This window comes from Drosophila sechellia, chromosome 2L, assembly GCF_004382195.2.
Source record: "Drosophila sechellia strain sech25 chromosome 2L, ASM438219v1, whole genome shotgun sequence".
In the NCBI taxonomy this organism is placed as follows: domain Eukaryota; kingdom Metazoa; phylum Arthropoda; class Insecta; order Diptera; family Drosophilidae; genus Drosophila; species Drosophila sechellia.
Genome location: NC_045949.1, coordinates 14,846,791 through 14,866,372, shown reverse-complemented (window position 1 = coordinate 14,866,372; position 19,582 = coordinate 14,846,791). Strand labels below are relative to the sequence as shown.

Below are 19,582 nucleotides of genomic sequence, written 5' to 3'. Positions count from 1 at the left end.
AAAACGAAAATGAAAGACGACAGTTTGCCCACATGCCGCACGTTTCGTCGGCCCGATTCTTTCTCTCTATTTTGTGGTGCAGGACACCAACTATATGGATATAAATGGTAGTTTCCCCAGAACGAGAACATCGCACCCACACCCGGTTCCTGTCTTTAGTTGCCTTCCTGAATGCCGGGCCAAAACAATAACTTTTCAGCTGACGTAATCTTCATCAACACACGGACGCACAGGCTCTAAGGCATCGGTTTTGAATGTCGTTGGGTAGCAGCAGATTGTTACCGAGTTTCGGGTAGCTTTAGTTGGGTTATAGAACACAAATTGCCGAAATGATGGAGTTGAAATTAAGGTCTATACAATTCTCGGCCTGATTTTATTGTGCCACCTTAGATGACTTGGCCTCTGAAATGTTTACATAAGTTACAGTAACAAGTGCACACATTTGACTTGCATTTTGTTAGAAAAACTTAGTCATGTTGGCTAAATTAAAAAAAAAAAAAATGAGTGGAAAATACTCTGTAATGCTATATATTCTAAAGTCTAACTTAAATAATTCCACTACTACTTGAACTATTTTTAAACTGACTAGCGTTCATACTTTGATTTTAGTTTAGTGTTGAAACAAGTCTAAGAATTTTCGTTGGTCTTGGTTGAGTTAATATTGCATAGATGGTGCCACCACTGCCCCTTCACCGCCCACCAACACTTGGTTGTTTGTGCTTCATTGTGTTTTTTTCATATACTCGGTGGGGAAAGTTGAATAAACACTTGGCAAGTGACGCAAAACGAGACGAGAACGTCGGACGTGGACGAGCATACAAACGGCTGGGAGGATGGGAAGTTCGGGAGTGGTCATCGCTGGTCTGCCTGGAAGCTAAAGTAAATAAATAAATATGCTTGGCATTTTGTCAGAGAATTGACTTGCGGCCATAAAGCAGAACAAGCCAACAACGTACGATGGACGCCAGCAGAAGGAGTCTCCCATCCAGGTTCCGTATATGCACATATCACCATGCCCAGTCTCCAGTTCGCAGCTCCCATTCCATCAGTTTGTTTCCCGAGTTCATTTCACTTGGTGGACCCTCAGGCACGGGGCCAGAAGTTTATTAACGCCATATGTGTTGTTGCCGTTGTTGTGCTGGTTTGTCCACTCAAGACAAAACACTGGCAATGGCTTAGATATGCACACGCCCACGCACACACATGCGTACTTTCTCCATATACATATATACATTCGTATGTAGGTGGTATGTATTGTGGACATATATATGTATGGTTCGTTGGCCCTGCATGAGCAATGCGCCGTGCTTTGGCCACGTGTTTGCTGCTTGGTCAAGGGAGGCGCACGCGTGTCAACAGGGCGTATGATTAATATTGTATTAATATGCGATATGTAATTAAGATGTAAGCTACTCTGTGCTTATATTACTTCGTGTGGCGCATGTATGTCCCGAGTCGTAATGCAAACTATATATGCATGCATTGGCATTGGAATAATCAGCAATCTAAACGTATCGTCGATATGATCAACATATGAGTTTATGCGTACAAAGCTAACAATTTGTTTTGGTCAACACTCAAAACTACGGGCTGGATTATATATAAGAACTAAAATGTTATTTCAAGATTTAATTTAATCTCTAACATTTTCTCTAAGCTTTAAATCATATTTGATTCATTTCTATTTCTTATAGCTTTATTTTTTTTGAAAGAATACACTTATTCCGAATCCCCTAAGAAGCTTTATATACTCATTTTACTAATATTTCAAGGTTTTAAAAGTTAAATTTAATTCAATCACTAGAAAGACATCAGAAAGAAATTTCTTCTAACGAGTTCCCATAAATTGGAAATGATCAGTCTACGTCTGTGGCAAAATGCTCCTGGCCCCCTTTGAATGTCTTCCATTTTTGTATGACTCAGTTCAAGCCCGAGGGAAACATCAAAGCCGCAATTAAATTACGATTCGTTGAGCATGTGTTAATTAAACAGGAGCAGCGGGGGCGGACGAGAGTCCTTGGAGTGCACGGGACGAGGGGACGCGGCTCTCAAAGGAACTGGTCACCCAAGGCGACTTTCGCATGGAATTGGAGCTCCTCACAATCACACACACACACATGGTCGTAGTGGGGGAGGGGAATGGGGTAACCATGTGTTTCAGCCTTATTATGGCAACGGCTGCTGCTGCTGCTTGCGACCAAAGGGAATTTCCATGTCATGCTTGTCAACTTAAATTATGGCCTGACCTTACCTTAAGCATTCGGCGGCTTGGTGGGTTGTGGTGGGCCGGTGCTACAAATGACACCACCCACCGGCCGCCGCCCACAATCGACCACCCACCCCCACTACCTCAAGCCGTTCGCCGACATGGTAAATATTTTTCGGTCGAGTGGCGTGGTCGCTTTTTCCCGCTCTCTTCGACTTTGTCTGTTTTGCTCCTCTAGAATTGCCACAAAACTGGAAGAGAAACTGACGTGCAACATGAAAATGCACTTTTCGCTTTTAATTGAAAAATTTCCTCTCCTTTCGGTTCGCCGTTTTTGGGATTTTTAGACCGAAAGACCAAAGCGGAGGCGTATCTATTTTTGTTCAACCATTATTCCACCGCATTTGCTATGCACGTATTCCTGTGTCAGTATCTGAACTAAATCACTGACATCACGGCCGCGTTAAAGTCAAAGCGAAATTCGCGACTAATCCTAGATTTTCAGAGATTGACTCTACCATCAGCGTTTTGGCAAAACAAAAAAAATGGATCAAACTTGACTGCAGAGCGAAATAATTAAACATCAATTTCATGAGTTCGGACTGAGAAAAAATTGCGAACATCAAAGTATTTAGACATAGAGAAAAAATACCGCATAAAACGAAAACTGACCAACAATTGATTGTTCCTTATAAATATTCAATGCGCCAGAGAGTGCAAAAATCAATCGCTCTATGTTTGCCAATTTTCTTTTTTTTTTTATTGTGCGCCATGGAATATTTAATAAGTGAAAACGCACTGATTCCCGAGGAAACTATGTTGAGGTTTGACTGGCAGGGAATTAAGCTCGAAAAAAATATGCAAAATGCATGAAATCGTTCAGGGAAAAACTTTTAAAAATTGTAAATCACTGAATTGTTTTTTCTTAATACAAAGAATGGTATCCCTTCCATTCAGTTGGTTTTTTAAGATAATTAAATCAGTCTTGACGTATTGAAGTTTCATTGAGGTTAAAGTAAACCTGACACGGTGCAACTCTTTAATTTTTTTGTTCCGAAATATATATAAAAAAGAAAAAAAAAATATAAGAAAAAATATACTTTTTAATGGTGCTTATTTTTGGGTGGAGCTTAAGTCGGAATCCTAATCGATTTAGCTAGTGGCCCATTCAAAATTTAAAAAAGAAATCGACCAATCTAGTACGTTGCGATTCATTGTTATACGCGGCCAAGATGTCACTGTCCTGTCTTTTGCATAGCCATAAAATGAAATTTGTTGCCATTTTTGTTTTTTTTTTTTTGGTTTTTTGGTCGCTGGTGAGTCGCTTTCTTTTCTGCAGGCAGTGCCCGGATCCTGTGCCTCTGGCTCGACCGGAAAACGAGCACAGAATCGAAAGCGTGGCTTCATCGCCGGCGGGGAATTGGTTTGGACTACGGGCCATGGACGATGTGCCATGGACTTGGTCCTCTCTGGTCCACCGGTTTGGCGGGTCCATTGTCTGATGGCACGCTGATGACCCATTTGCCTTAACGCGCCGACGATCAAAACTGCCAAAACAAAAGCCATCATCGTTAGACGTGGAGCAACATCTATGTATCGGTTGGCATAGGGAATTGGCGAGGGCCCTGGCATATTCCCTCGTTTATGGTAAACGCTTCCAATGCCGTTTAAAATCAATTTGAATGATGAACTGATAGCCGCCATCGCTGCGACGTCTCTCACTCTGCCAAGGGACTTGGATGGGATGATCTGAGAACATCCAATATTAAAGCAATTTCCAAGCAACACACGGTGAAATACTTTTAATATATACTATATATAGTGCTGAAGAAAAATGAAGTAACTAGGGTTATTTAAAAATTTCAATGATTATGTTTTTATAATTTTAAAATCCTCAAATATATTGTTTGGGATGACTTCTTGGTATGAGTTTTAGGCCATATTACGAATAATATCATGATTTGAATTTTTCAGTGCATACATATGTATAGATTTCTGTTTCCTATAAAACTTCCACTTTTGCTCTGTAATATCCCAGATCAATATATCTTTTTTTTCCTGTTCCTTCGCAGAGTTCATGCACAGCAGTGTGCGCTACATCGAAATGTCCAACACACATCTGCAAAGTGTCGACGATGAGACCTTCCAGGGACTGCGTCTCAAGACACTAAAGCTAATCGACAACGAACTGCAGGATATATCCGAGCGGAGTTTCAGGTGAGTGCTTTCCACTGGAAAAGTGGCGATTCACGCTGGCAGGTGGGAAATGGAGATGGCCCAAACCCAAACCTGCAGCACCTGCCAGGAAAGAGAAATGATGACAGGACAGTTGGCCGGCCTATTTACATGACCCCTTTTCCACCTGGCCGCGTGAGAGTGTGTGCATGCGTGTGTGTCTGCCGGTGAAGAGTGCTTTGTATATTTTTACAACATAAATCTGCAAGTTGTAAAAAAGGCGTAAAATTAAGTTTAACAAAGCGAGGACGGGCGGTGGCGTCGCGTTTTCAGCGGGGCACTCAGGCTGAAAATGCAAGCGGGAAATGCAAACTCACACACGCAGCGGAAAAAGCTGAAAAAAAATGAAAAACTTTCAAGCGCTATTTGTTTGAGTGTAAATAATCACAAAAAGAGCAAAAGGAGAGCAAGATGAGAATAGGAAAGGTTTCATTTTAAGCGCAAAACCGAATAAATATATGCTCTAGGTGGCAACATTTTCGCCACCAATTTGACTCAAAGATAAATTTAAAAATTATCAACTGGGTGTTTTGAATATTTTATCTTATTTCTGACATACATAAGCCTGTGGCTATGAATAACAAAGCTTATAAATTCATAGTTATAAAACCATTTTGGTCTTATTGACTTACCAATTTATATAACCCTGTCAAAGTGTAAACGGCCAAATAGAGAAAAAGTTAACATACGTGAAGAGAAATGTGCTTGTTGTGCTGACTGTAGTACAGTGAACACAGGCTCGTATTTCGTCAGCGTTTTGTGATTCAGTTCGCATTACACATCACACATTTGACTGGGGCTGCAACTTTCCGTGCAACTCCCACTTTTGGCCACGTTATTTTGTGTGTGTAGAATGGGAATGGGAGAAATCATGGGGAAGAGTCGACCGCATTTGCCAGCCTTTTTGGTTTTCTTTTTTTTCTCTCTGCTCTTCATCTTATACGCTTTTTGTTGCCATGAAATGAAACGCGAAAATTTTTTAACGAGCACAAAGGATAACCAGAGTTGGGGTCACGCCCCTTAACCGCAGGCGTACCGCCCGCCCACCCGCACACACATTAAGCTGCTAAAGTTAAATGGAAGGCCACAGTTAACGGCTGTGTGCAGTTTCCGGGGAAAGAGCTCCGGGGGTAGTTGGCCAAAGACACAATTACACACTCCGATGGCATTAAGAATTTAAATCAAACTAATTAATGCTCATAAGGCTGGCAAATGTGGTTAAGGTCTACCTTCACTCCTAACATCGGCTGGCTTCTTTTTCCCTACTCCAAATATATATAGTATACCCCTTGAAATGCTCTGCATAATAAACTCCCGCCGCAGCGTCTATTAGTAGAAAAGTTGTCTGGGGTTAAATTAAATATATCAGCTTAAATTATCTTAGCTAAAATTATATACGTAAGGTAGCCGCAAGGACAATTTTAATTACCCATTAAAGAGTTCTCATCAAGGCTAAGTTCACAACATTTAAAACTGCGTGAATATCCTAATCTATTATAGGTTTTATCCTCACTTTTTAGATTTTACCAAAAAATATTTTATTAAATGCTCTTGCTAACAAATTCGTCCTATAAACAATGTAGCTATTTTACTTAACTTTAAAAATGCTAATGGACACATACACAAACCGTGCTCACCGCCCCTTGTATTTACTTTTGCTGACCATAAACCAACCATGTTCCCGGAGTTACTCGCTCTTGACCGCAGGTGTGGTCCGTAAAGGTTTCATTCGCAGCTACCTATATATGTTGACTGAATTCCAATTATATACACATGTGCATCTGGGTGCCCTTATTACCCACAGGGGAACACTCACGAGAAGACTTGATTCCCATTTTCTGTTGCGGACTATGATGCCATATGTAAAAGTTCCCATCAATATTTCAACACTTATGTATTTCAAAAATTGCTAATTAATAATTTAGAGTGCTACATTGCTAAATTAAGCACACGCACATAGCACTAAAGTTGTGTGGGACTGCATATGGATTGGCTTGTTGTGTGTTACGTGTTTGTTGCGTGTTCAGTTGCAAAGTGCCGATAAATGCGCACTTCTCCGGTATTCCATGTACATAGTACATATGTACATACCGGAGTGACATGCTAGTGGGGGTATTTCAATAGAATTAGAACGAAAGAAAAGTTAGAAAGGTAGAAAAAAATAAGCAACGAACACAATATTTTTTAATATGTAGATATATTATTTTTAATTAGTGGAGCCTCGAAATGACCACAAAATATATTATAAATTAGCAACTTCAACCACATTAATAATGCTAATAATAAATTTTCGAAATATATAATATATTTCTATATATATATATAGTCATTGCTATACGTTTCTATGCCCCGCATCTGTAAAAAAAACTAGTTTTGAAAAAAGTTAACAAGAATTTCTCTTTACAATGCTTTCTAAATATAGCTTATTGTGAGTACTTTACGCCTAAATCGTTACCAATAGTTATTTAGGAGTCATTTGGTGATAAAAACGCTCGCACGCGCCGAATCACACACACACGCAAAGACACAATATAAACCAGGATAACATCAAGAACTACCGGCAAATGGCGAAAGAAAGCCGGAAAACAAAGGGAAGGCCAGAAAAGCGAGTGGTTTAAAGGGAACCGCAAAAATTTGGTTTTGCGTTTGATTCCTCGTCGCATAAACAACAAGACCGGGAAAACAACAACGCCAAGAACTACAAAAGGATGCCGCTGCGCTTGTTTTTGTTGTTGCCGCTAAGGAGGAGGCTGGAACTTGTTTGGAAAACCTCGTGGTTTTCATAATTGAGGTCGCTGTTTCCCCAAACTCTGTTTGATTTTCTCTCTGCAGTTCCTTGCTGTGAAATCGAGGGTGGACCTTAGTAGAGACTATTCCTTATAAAAATATCAGTACTATACTATATTTATTGAAATTTCAATTCCTTATCACCTTACAAGTAATAAAAATTTAAACACAATTTCTATGCGAAAGTGTGTCACCACTGCGAATGAGTTATGTCAAATATTAATCATACGCCAGGTTAGCCCATAAAAGCATCATGTTAGTCTTAGTGCAAATTAAAGAATAAATTAAAGAATACAAGAGCTGTAAATAAATCATTTTATTTAAAATGCATATGCGTTATAAAATGTATTGCTAACTTGCATGCGTTAAAAAAAGCTGGAACGATATTTTAACCACTGCTTTTTAGAAGCAGATTTTAGAATCATAAAAACTTTAAGTTCCTATGTGGTCCACTCCAACGCACATATGTGTGTGCGCTTGGTGAGCTTGCGGTGCGTGTGTATAACTATTAATGGGGCCTAGAGAGGAAGTGAAGTGGAGACCACGGGGTGGCAGCTGGGGTCGCCTGGTCGCCGTTGCTACGCGTTAATTAAGTTTAAATATTTGTTTTCCGACTTGTGTGTAGGATATGTCAAAAGGCAGGCAGCACGTCAATTTATATGAGCCATGGGATGGGGAATCACATGTTGATGGGGGATGTAGCAGACCCAAGCGGAAACTGTTGATAGTTGTGAACAAAAGTTTTAGTGAAAGTTTTGGCCATTATATATTTTTGATAACAGCCCCCCCTGCAGTTCGTGTGGAATGATTTGGAAAATATTTATGCAGATAGGCGTGGCGCCTCGTTGGTCCTCGTTTTTATCGTACTTCTCCCTTTGCAGCACGATGACACACTCGCTCATGACTTTGGATATATCTGGCAACAAGATGCAGCACTTGCCACTGGATGCACTACAGCGACTGCATTCCCTTTCGCGACTGGTGGCACAACGGTAAGTCTAACTACTATTTTACCATAATTAAACTAACTATGAGACTTATTATAGAAGTCTGATTATCTTAGCTTCATAAAAAACCATTTTATTCCTCCTTAGCAACCACATAACCACCTTGGATGGAAATTGGGATGCCCAGCATGATACCCTTCGATCTCTACATTTATCCGACAACGATATTACCGAAGTGGCGCCGGGAGGTGGATCGATAGAAGTAGTTTCCCAAAACGACAACAGTTCCCAGCCTTCCAGTTTGGCCGCTGTGCAGACCAGACTAGAAACGAGTAATTCAATTTACCCACCATCTCCGAGCTCAGGAGATCGGGTGACAGGGGGTCGTCCCTTCGAACAGTTGCAAAAACTACTTTGGCTGGATTTGTCCAACAATCGGATCTACAATGTGGCTGGGAACTATCTGCCGCGTTCCCTGGTGACCATGGACCTGTCCAGTAATCTGCTTACAGTTTTTCCCCAGCAACTCTTCGAGCAACTGCCAGAGTTGCGAATCGTAAGTTTAAGGGATAACCTTATACGGAGTGTTCAGTGGAAAGAACTTCAAGTGAGGCCGCTGCGAATGCACCTGGAACGACTGGATCTCGGACAGAACTGCATTGAAAACCTGGAGTCCGACTATTTTCAGCAAAACTATTCCGATGTTCATCTGAGAGCTTTAAATTTAGAACAGAACTTTGTCACCCAGCTGCCGGAGGCGGTGTTTAAGGCCACGGGCATAGCCCACCTAGTATTGGCCTTCAATGCAATCAGTCGAGTGCATCCTTCGGCCTTTGAGGGTCTAACCGAGACCCTGGAGTATCTCGATCTGGAAAGGAACCGACTCACCACGGTGCCCGTAGCCTTATCCTCACTGCATCACCTGAAGTACCTCTACCTGACCTCCAATCAGATAAGTCAGTTGAACAATCTTCCCTCATTCACGGAAAATCTACGCGTTCTTAGTCTGAGTGGCAATAACTTCACCATGATCCCTGTTCTCGGCCTGAAAAACTACACACAGCTTTCCTACTTGAACATGGGCTACAACTCCATCACGGACATCCCCGAAGGAATTTTTGCCGTGGATTCTTGGGGCAGCAATCTGCAGACAATACTGCTGCGAAACAATAAGATAACCCATCTTCATTTAGGATCCTTCGCGGGACTGGAGCAAATTCAGGAGATTAGTTTGAGCTTCAACGATATAACCATACATCATCCTCTGGTTTTCGAGAATGTTTCGAGAACCCTTAAGATTTTGGAGCTCTCGTTCGCCGTCTTTCCAGCCAGAAGCCTGGAGAGCCTGGATCCCTTAGATGCCCTCTTGCCCCTTTCCCAGCTCATTTGGCTGGGTCTGGACAACAATAATTTGAAGCAAGTCTCAAATGAATCCTTCGCACAGATGAGGGAATTGAGCTACATCAATCTGAGCTTTAACCAGCTAAAGACACTGCCCCGCGGACTCTTTCAGTCCGATGCTCATAGTCATTTGGTGGAAATTGACTTGTCGTACAATGGCCTGGAGCGACTAGAAGCGCAAACGTTTCATAGCCTCGGGGACTTGCAGACACTCAATTTGCAATCGAACCGCCTGAGGACCATAGCTCGGCATGCTTTTCACAATTTGGAGTTCCTACGCTACTTGGATTTGTCTTATAATCGCCTGGTCAACATCTCCCACGGCGCCTTTACCGTGCTACCCAATCTGGCTGCCCTGGATCTGATGCACAATCAGCTGTGTTCGCTATCCTTAAAATCCTTTCTTTATGTTTCAAACACAACCACTCCATTACGACTCAATGTGAGTCACAATCACATAGCCAGTTTTTATGACGAGCTGAGCAGCTACATGTATATTTACCAGCTGGACATTAGTCACAACCATGTGACTAAGTCGGATAGCTTTACGAACCTGGCGAACACGCTGCGATTCCTCAACTTGGCCCACAACCAGCTGGGATCGCTGCAGAGCCACGCCTTCGGTGACCTGGAGTTTCTGGAGATCCTTAATGTGGCCCACAATAATATCACCTCGCTGAGGCGACGCAGCTTCCAGGGCTTGAATAGCTTGCAGGAACTGGATCTTAGCCACAACCAGTTGGATCAGCTGCAGGTGGAGCAGTTCTCGAACCTAAGGAAACTGCGAATCCTGCGCATCAACTCGAATCGGCTAAGGGCCCTACCACGAGAAGTGTTCATGAACACGCGACTGGAGTTTCTGGATATAGCCGATAATCAGTTAAGCGTTTGGCCAGTTCCGGCATTTACGGACATCGGATTCACTCTTCGATCCATCCAAATGTCCCACAACAATCTAGAGTACTTGGATGCCTCGATGTTCATCAACTCACAGTTCCTGTACGACATCAGTTTGGCCCGCAACCGCATCACCATTCTGCCGGACAACACGTTCAGTTTTCTGAATAATCTGACCAACCTGGACCTGTCACAGAATCCCCTGGTGACGACCAACCTGCGGGAGGTGTTTGTCCACACGCCGCGCCTGAGGAAGCTGAGCCTCCACCACATGGGACTGTATGTCCTGCCGCCGCTGAAGCTTCCCCTACTCTCCTACCTTGATGTGAGTGGCAACTATCTGCAAGAGCTGTCGCCACTGGGTTCACTGCGCCACCTGCGTCACGTCAATGTCTCGCACAACAAGCTCACGAATGCGAGTTGTGCGGCGGAGCACCTGCCACCATCGGTTCGTGTATTGGATCTGGCCCACAATCCGCTGCGCAGGATATCGCTGCACGATCTCGCCAGTTTGCGGCACCTGGCCGAACTGAATATCCTGGACGTGAAGGTAACCAATCCGCAGGCATTTTCCAAGCTGCGTTCTCTGAGGAAGCTACATGCCAGTTCGCATGCCAATCTGGGTGAGATTGTGGCCAGGATGCCGGGTCTGCAGCAGCTGAGGGTGCACTGCCTGGAGCCAAATATTGGCCAACAGCTTTTCGCCAAACTGGCGAATAACACGAAAATCCGACTCCTCGAGCTATATGGCAGCAATGTCCAAACCATTGCTCCCGATGTCTTTACCGGACTATCGCGAAGTCAACGGCTGCAGGTGAAGATCTCGCACACACGCATCTCCGACCTCCCGCCCGGTATTTTTTATGCCCTGCGAGAGGTGCCGCACCTGTCCATCGACATCTCGCACAATCGTATCAACGCCCTGGCCGCCGACAGCTTTTACCCCAACAAGAGCTACTGGGATGCTGTGGGAACTCGGAGCATCATGGGTGGACTCATCACCTCGCACAATCCGCTGGAATGTGAGTGCGGACTGGTGTGGTTCGGTCACTGGTTGCGCCGATGGCTGAGGGAGTCTGCCCAAATAAAGGTCATCCAGAAGGATGACCTCAAGCGCATGGTCCAGGTGAGTCACTTGACCTAACTCTTTGCTGTGTATCCTTCTATTTAACCTTGTGTAAATCTTGATTTTTAACCAAAAGTTACCCCTATCGATTGCCGATATGCGCGTAAGCTTTTATATTATTTTAAACCTTTTTTATGATATTAATGCAAAGCGCGAAAAAGTTATACATAAAAGTATGTGGCTTCAGAAAATGAAGTAAATGATAAAGTGTTTTGTTAGATACAAATACATTTCGAAATCCGCCTGAATGTATACCATAATTGCATTATGTGCTTAATGTAAACATGGTTTCTTATTCATTTAAATTATCAGGCTAATATGGCATGCACTGATATCCATTATTTATTCCATTTGAACTTGTTTTGAATATGGGCTAATGAGGTTCTATTCCATTTTCGTAGAGAGCCCGTGCCAACACCTGCCACGATCCAACATCGGGTCGACACCTGCCCATCCTGGAGATCTTTCCCGAGGATCTGCTCTGCCAGGCGAGCGCGTTGAGCAGTTCTGGCCAGCGCATATTCCTGTTATCCTTCGCGATGGCCCTGCTGATACCCATTGTGATGACCACCATGACCCTCTGATGTTGGCTTTAGTTGCCGGCGAAGTAGGTTACTTACAGATCGGATCGGATTCCGAACTGACTCCGATGCTGTGGCTGAAATGCTGAAAATACTCAACTGATCATTGCCTGTATGATATGTACATATATAAATATATATAAAATGAAGAACTTAAACTAATCGGTAGGTACGAATTTTTGGGATATAGCTAATTGTGAGAGCCAGCCCCGCAACAATAAAGATACAATTAAATGAAAGACAAGCAAATCGGTTTATGTCCACTCGTAAATGATAAGTTTTATATACATACGAACAAAGTATATTTATAAGTAGTGGAACAAGTCATGTGCTGGGCACTTTTTTTTAGATCTTACAATTACTTCCGATTTCTGACTATGAATTTTGTTAAAAATATATACTAGGCTCGTCACCAAAACTTATTTCATCCGCCCGTAAACTTCCAGCAGAATGATAAACTATTAGTTATCTCAAATCGAACTTATTCATCTAAATATGGCTTCTTTACTATCCTAATTTCCACTTTTGACGCCCAATACATGACTTTGTGTCTTGGCCAACATTAATGGTAATTAATGCAATTGATTACTTACACAGAACCATACACACACCAGCGAACATATGATGATTCCTAACACACTCACACACTTAGAGTATAGTCAATAACCAGTTTTTCATCTCCATAGAACAACATAGAAACATAAGTTGTTAATAATAGTTATATAACTATTTTTAAAACGAATTTGCAAAACCAAACTAATAATACAAAATCTAGTTTTATTTGCCTATAATTTACAATTTAGACAAGGCCAATAAGTACATTTAATATAAATACAAATACACACTTAGATAAATCGAGATATATAAAACGATATATAATAATAATATGAAAATTATTGGATAGCAATTATTAATTGTTTTTTAAGCAAGAGTAGCGGACATTGCACATCTAACAGCAAAACTAGAAAACGGTTTGCAAACTTTACGGGCAGTCAAATTTTAACAACACACACGCAGACATATATAAGTACATATCAGTTTGGCAAAAAAATAATAATAATGGTAAAATAAGGAAAAGCATAATCATGTCACACACAGACATACACAACTCCAAGCTATTTAACTGAGAGGAATAAATTACGAAATAAAAACGTTCCCTTGTTTTTTTGCGTTCATTACTCACCATTTCATTGAATTGCATTTTTTTAGGTTTTTATATTATTTCGGTTACAACAATGACAATCGTGATACTAATTGTAGTTGTTTACACGACGATGATGCAAAATGCACAAGTAAAATAATAATAATGATATTGGTAAATAAACTATTGAATGAGACAAAGTGGACAAATGAATTATGGCAAAACAAACAAACGATAAAGCTGCTGGTATTCCAATTTATTTTTTTTACCTAACCATTCAGTTTTTCAGTTTTCTACCCAACAACCGATGTCCCCAAATGAAAAAAAAAGAAACCGAATGGAATTTTTATCAAATAATATTGTACATACAGCAAACGGAATGGAATGTTCATTATGTTTATTCAAGCCAGCGTTTATTTCCAATTATTTTTCAATTTAATACGCAGCGGCTAAAAAATACGAAATTTAAATAAAAGAAGAAGTTAAAGTAGCAAATGAAAAACTGAAAATGAATATCGATACAGAAATTGAATATGAAATAAACATAAAAATGCTAGAAATATTAACCCTTTGTGTTTGTCAGTGATGGGAATTGTGTTCAGTTTCGATTTGGTCATGGTGTTTTCATTCTTTTTGTTTTGTTTTTTTTATTTTTTTTTTTGTTTTAACCCCTATCAGCTGCGGACCCCAGAGATTAGCCTCCAATGAGGAGTTGTGCTCCAACTGCGGGTATGGCTGCCCTGCAGCTGTTGACCCTTTTACACATTTTAGTGTGAAACTTGACTCGCGGCAAAATAAGTTGCGGCAAATTATGTGCGGGAGACGCGGTTGCCCCAGGTGGCTCGACTCGCCTTGTAGCACTTTCCCCTACTGTCTTCCATAAAAACAGCACGTGAAGCGGGGAAACGAGCAGCAAATTTACAAGGACCCGGTGGCAGCAGAAGAAGAAGTAGATGCAGGACCGGAAGAGGAACCCCTGGTCAGGCCATAATTGGATTATCGGCGCTCAAAAGTGTTTCAATAAGTGCATTCCATTGCAACCAGATCTTGTTTGCCACCCTCGACGAAATGATGTTCTGCACGGCATGTTATGCAATGTATGGATACTCTTTTAGCTGAAAAATGGTTTAGTTCTGATTAAATAGTGTAAAAAGGGTTTGAATTAGGATACGTTTTAAAATAGTATTTAATATAGAAATACAAAATTGTAAAAGGTCTAAAAATATAATCACCTTTTTAAGGAACTATTCTTGTTATTTTAAAATGTGCGTTTATATCGTGCATAAATGGTTTGAAATATGTTCATTTCAGTTTGGCTATAAGAATTCCTGCTCCTCCAGTCGTAATTTCAGACCTGCTTCATAAATAGTCCCAACCAACCACTGATGCTCCTTTGAGGGTATTTTCAGCCTCGTCAAGCCGGATTCCCTTTTCAGCTTGTGTGTGTTGTTCCTTCTTGTTCGAGTGCGTGCGAGTTTTTTTGTAGGGGATAACTGAAACCTTTCAGCGCTTTTAAGGCTTTCCCCACCGACCGCTTCCTTTTTGGCCGCGAATGGTGGGTCCGTGTGGTTGTACTTGTTGTTCCTGCGGAGTCCTTTATGCGGCCGGGCCTCCTCACGCCGGAGATTGCATGTCGATGCGACTTAATTGCATTTCAGACAGTCCTGCCGACGAGCTGTTGGCCCGTTTGCCCGGCTATACGAAATTCCCAACTTTCACATACGCCCGCCCTGCCCCTCGTTTTCCACCGCTCGCCTTTTCCAGTTTTCCCCTCGCCATTTTCCGTGTTGGTCGGAAGGAAGCGGCACTAAGTACAAGTTGTCGGTGGGTATTGCACTGTAGCTGCAGCGGCAACTACACCTACTATTAAAAATGGATTCACTGAGAGAAAAAAGGATCTAAGTTGTGTGTACTTGCGATTTTTTATTTGATATATTTTAACATTTTATAGGTACATTACTAAATAATACTTAATACAATATAAGTTCCTATTAAGGATTGCATTATATTCAATGTTGATATGTCCTCGAACAGTCGGTCAATGTATTTCAAAATTGATTTGACTTAAAATACAAAAATATCAGTCTTATTTTTTAACATTTTTTTTTAGTGCACACATACTGCAGTTGGTAGTACATACTGCTACTTACGGCTTTTACCTGTGCCTTGGCTAACAAGTATCGATATTGTTTCAGGCACATCTCAGCCAAAAGTGAAAGGAAGTGTGCTGCTTGGGGAGCGCCATTAGGAGTTGCTGCAATTTAATAGCCACCAAGGAGCTGACGCCCGAAAACTAAATGTTAAGTTTACCTCGCAGGCATGTTGCAACACATTGGGGCAGAATGCAGAGGGGTGTCTATCTGAAAGTGGGTGCTGGGGACGGGGAATAGCTGAGCAGAGCACACACGGCTGTCAAAGCCGACGACGAGCAGGTAAATCCAAATCCACCCAATTTGCCTGGCACTCGCCGCCACTCACCATTACTAATGCAGATATGCCAAGTATCGGGGCGACCAAAAGGCGGGCAAAAGGACGAGGAGTGGAGTGGCTAGCAGGACTAGCCGGCATAGCAGTAATGGCAAAAACCGCCGACAAATCTGCTGCATTGCCCCCACGCTCAAACACACAACGACCCAACTTCAGGGAAGGAGGTGTTGTGGAAATAGGACTGGGCAACGGAAAAGGGGGATCCTTCCCGTCGCACCAGCGGGCAAACTAACAGAGTGCTTATTTTAACGAAGTTACAACAACTTTTGCAATACAAACAGTAATGCCAGGCAGATTCACACTGGACACAACAGTCCTGGCAGCAAGGATACACGGACACGGAGGCAGACACAGGCACAGCTACCGGCGAAGATACAGACACAGATACAACTATACGTGCTCGCTGCTCTCGAAAGTATGCAACAGCATTGGAAATTTCCGAATTAAATGAAATGGGCTACATTTAGATGCTCTTTGGGAAGTAAACGTTACTTTGAATATCTGAAAGTAATGAAAAGATATCCTTTTTAAAAACATTATTATAACCTTATATAAATTGTGAATTTAATGTTTTTAGTTATCGAGTAAAAGTTTTCTACACGGACAACCTCAATTAACAGTATGTACTAAAATACATTTTACAACATTGATCAATAGTACATAAAAATAAAATTTTATTTTCAATTTTTCGTCTTATTCGGTATCATATATTTTCTTAAATGAATGCCTCATCTTAATTTAGGCATACACATGTTCAAGTTTTGCCTGTCTAGTAGATTTTCAAAAGTCAAGTTGCTGATCATGCATTGTATCAGTCTCTTGCCACCCAAGGGACATCAATCCAATTGCTTCCTGCTTCACAACGAATAGCCCGGCATTTTGCCGGAAAGGAAAATAAAACCGGGAAAGGGCATTCAAAAAATTCAGCATACGTATGTTAGTTGCCATTTCAGTTCCGTTAGGGCCAAACTGCAGCCATGCATGTACATACAGACAAACATAAAGGGGGGGAAAGACATACGTATGTATATGGGGTGGTGGACTAGCAGGGAATGAACGGAGTGAATTGGAGCTGTGCAGCACTAGAAACTTTACGACATGCAAAAATTGTGAGCAGAGAGCGGATATAATTGTCGGTCTTCTCGTAACTTTGCCGTGGGGAGCAGATTAGTTGATTTGTACACACTCGCAGACACACACACACACAGCCAAGCGAGCACACACACATACAGTTTCAGTTTGGGGCGGTAACTGGAGTCCGAACCACACGGAAGAGTAAAACGAATCCTTTTAACCAAATGATATGCACTGAACACAATTGTTCACTGCAGCACTTTTTTCACCCACCCCGATTTCTAACCCCCCCTTTCAGTATCTGTGCGCCACTGCGTGTTCTTGTGTGTTCGTGTGCGTTTGGTGTGTGTGTGTGTGAGTGTGTTTGACCAAATGTGGGGCAGTAAGGTACAGTTTGTTGTTGTGTTTGTTGCACTGGGCATTGCTCTAACTTTTCCACCACATCGCAATTTAATTTTATAGTCGAAAACACACAGAGCAGCGGTTTCCCTGGGCTTCCCATGTGGTGCGGCATTTCCAGCATTTTTATACAGTTCACTCGTCCAGTGGAGCTGAGGATTATAGCTGCTAGCTAGTATCTGCTGTCCCGGTGCTTCATCAGGTTTATGGTTATTTCGGCGAACGAATCAAAACTAAATCATAAACGATTAGCTAGCCGCTCGACTACACTGATTAAGGCAAACAGAGCTGGGAGAGTCCAAGGAGTGCGGCTACCTCCAGTGATTCTCCCATCGGAACCTCTGACTTCAGCTCAAATCAGTTGGCAGAGCATACATGACTGAGCAATGCAGATGATGATTCGACAAGGGGCGTCATGTGAGCCAAGCGGAACAAAGAGATGAAAGAGGAAACCCGAATGGATGGCAGGAGGGCAGGATATTGAGTGCAGGGAGAACGAAGGCCGGGCTCAGGGTAAGGATATTGGCCAAAGGTGGCTCCGACCAGGCCAGAGAGCAATTATGTGATTTCTGAGTGGCGAATTCCGCAGTTGCTTGAAAGTAGAACACTCGAAGGTGGAAATTAAATCACAGTTTCAATCAATTCATTTTTCGAGACACTAAAAGAGTAGAACTCATCAATTAGTCAAACAGAACTTGTCAACTATAGATTGAGTTTTAATGTTAGGCACAATCTGAAAGCGCTTTGTCCGAGATAATTAAAATGGTTATCAAACTATTCGAAATTTGAATACATATCCATTCATTTAAGGTATAAAGCCATATTTTTATAAAATAAAATAGCAAAATTTTATGTAAATGTTAATTAAAGATATGAACTAATAATGAACGTTTTTCCCAAATAACAAATATGCGGCTGCAGTAGTTACAGATTTTTGATACTTTAGCTGCATTCCGGCCATTCGAATGCCCGGTTATTCCACGAAAATCACCGAATCTGGATCCATGGCGGAATCCATCTCGGTTTACAGACCAGAGAGCATTTGGCAAAGCCCGTTGCTTAGTTTAATTTGGGGACTAATCAAGTACCGTGGCAGAAATAGGCATTTATGTACATATGCATGCATGTAAGTATGTATGGGTGCATGTGCATTTCCCCCGCATAGTCATCAATGCGGTCCCCTTAAAATCCCGTTGCCATCAAGATCATGACAACGCGTTGCAACGCTGCTGGTGGCTCAATTTTCGTGAAGCCGTTTTCAGGTTCAAAGTTCGTGATTTTGCGAGGCCCAAACACTAGTAATATGGACTGTTTGGAGTCCAATTCCCGCCTAGCACTTCATATGCACCGCTCTTGCCATGAGAATCAAACCCAGTACCAGAACCAGAACCTTTCCTGTCCTTTGAAGTGCTTGGTGCACGGGCAGCGAAATGACCAACCGGCTTGCTGCTCATTGAAATGGAATCTAATCGGCTTTTGATTTTACAAGTCCTTTTCACAAAGTTTGCTGGTGGCTGCCGCTACTCGTACCGTATCGATGTGTGTATTACTATATATGTATGTACATATACAAGTACATATATACCTGCAGATGGGGTAGGCGGACAACCGTGGGTTGCCATTTTGCACTCGGCATAAGTATGCAATATCCGTTTCCGTTCGTTACGTTTGTTACCAAGGCTCGAACTCGAGCACAGACGCATCGAGATTACAGGGGGAGTGGAACGGATTGGGGCAGCAGGGAGTGGTGAACGGAGCGGAGTCCATTCAGTGGCATCCACTTTTGACTTGGCAGGTGCCAACAAGCCAGGGAACGTCGCTTATTGTAATAAGAATGAGTCAAAGTGCAATTTCTTTAGAAAGTTTGCCAGCTGCAAAAATACACAAGTGCGAGGGCCTCTTCACTCTTTGTTGAGAAGGTAACTTAGAGCGGTAAGCATAAAACATTGAGACTTCAAGTATTTGGCTAGAAACTTCTTGAAGTACTTTTAAGCATCACTAGTATAGAGCTTAAAATAATTGAATATTGTATCATATGTTGTATCATAGGTAATGCAAAAAAAAAGAAAGTTACACTCAATCTTTCAAGAGCATTAATATAAATAATATATTATTTCAAACTTGCCCACGCATAACTTTCATAGCGAACCACTGCCTGATCCATCTATAGATGCAGACACATACAAATTGCATCTTTGAGATGCTTTGGCAGAGCTCAAGTATTTTTTGGCCTATGGCACCAAATAATGTCCAGGAAGTGATAATATCAAGCTCACGAGAGCCCTCGGAACACTTCCCCGT

The 19,582-nt window shown here is 41.9% G+C and overlaps 1 protein-coding gene across 2 annotated transcripts in view; it reads left to right on the top strand.

Moving 5' to 3' along the window:
* The window catches only part of LOC6611339 (chaoptin), a 37,687-nt gene extending 24,332 nt beyond the window's left edge, over nucleotides 1-13,355 (top strand). The window contains exons 3-7 of one of the 2 annotated variants that reach the window (XM_032727031.1): nucleotides 4,279-4,423; nucleotides 8,110-8,220; nucleotides 8,323-11,599; nucleotides 11,676-11,702; nucleotides 12,001-13,355. In XM_032727031.1, coding sequence (XP_032582922.1) covers nucleotides 4,279-4,423; nucleotides 8,110-8,220; nucleotides 8,323-11,599; nucleotides 11,676-11,702; nucleotides 12,001-12,183 — 3,743 coding nt within the window. In that variant the 3' untranslated portion in view covers nucleotides 12,184-13,355. The remainder of the gene's footprint in view (nucleotides 1-4,278; nucleotides 4,424-8,109; nucleotides 8,221-8,322; nucleotides 11,600-11,675; nucleotides 11,703-12,000) is intronic. The other variant, XM_032727032.1, reaches the window with a different exon arrangement.
* The last annotated feature ends 6,227 nt before the right edge of the window (nucleotides 13,356-19,582 follow it).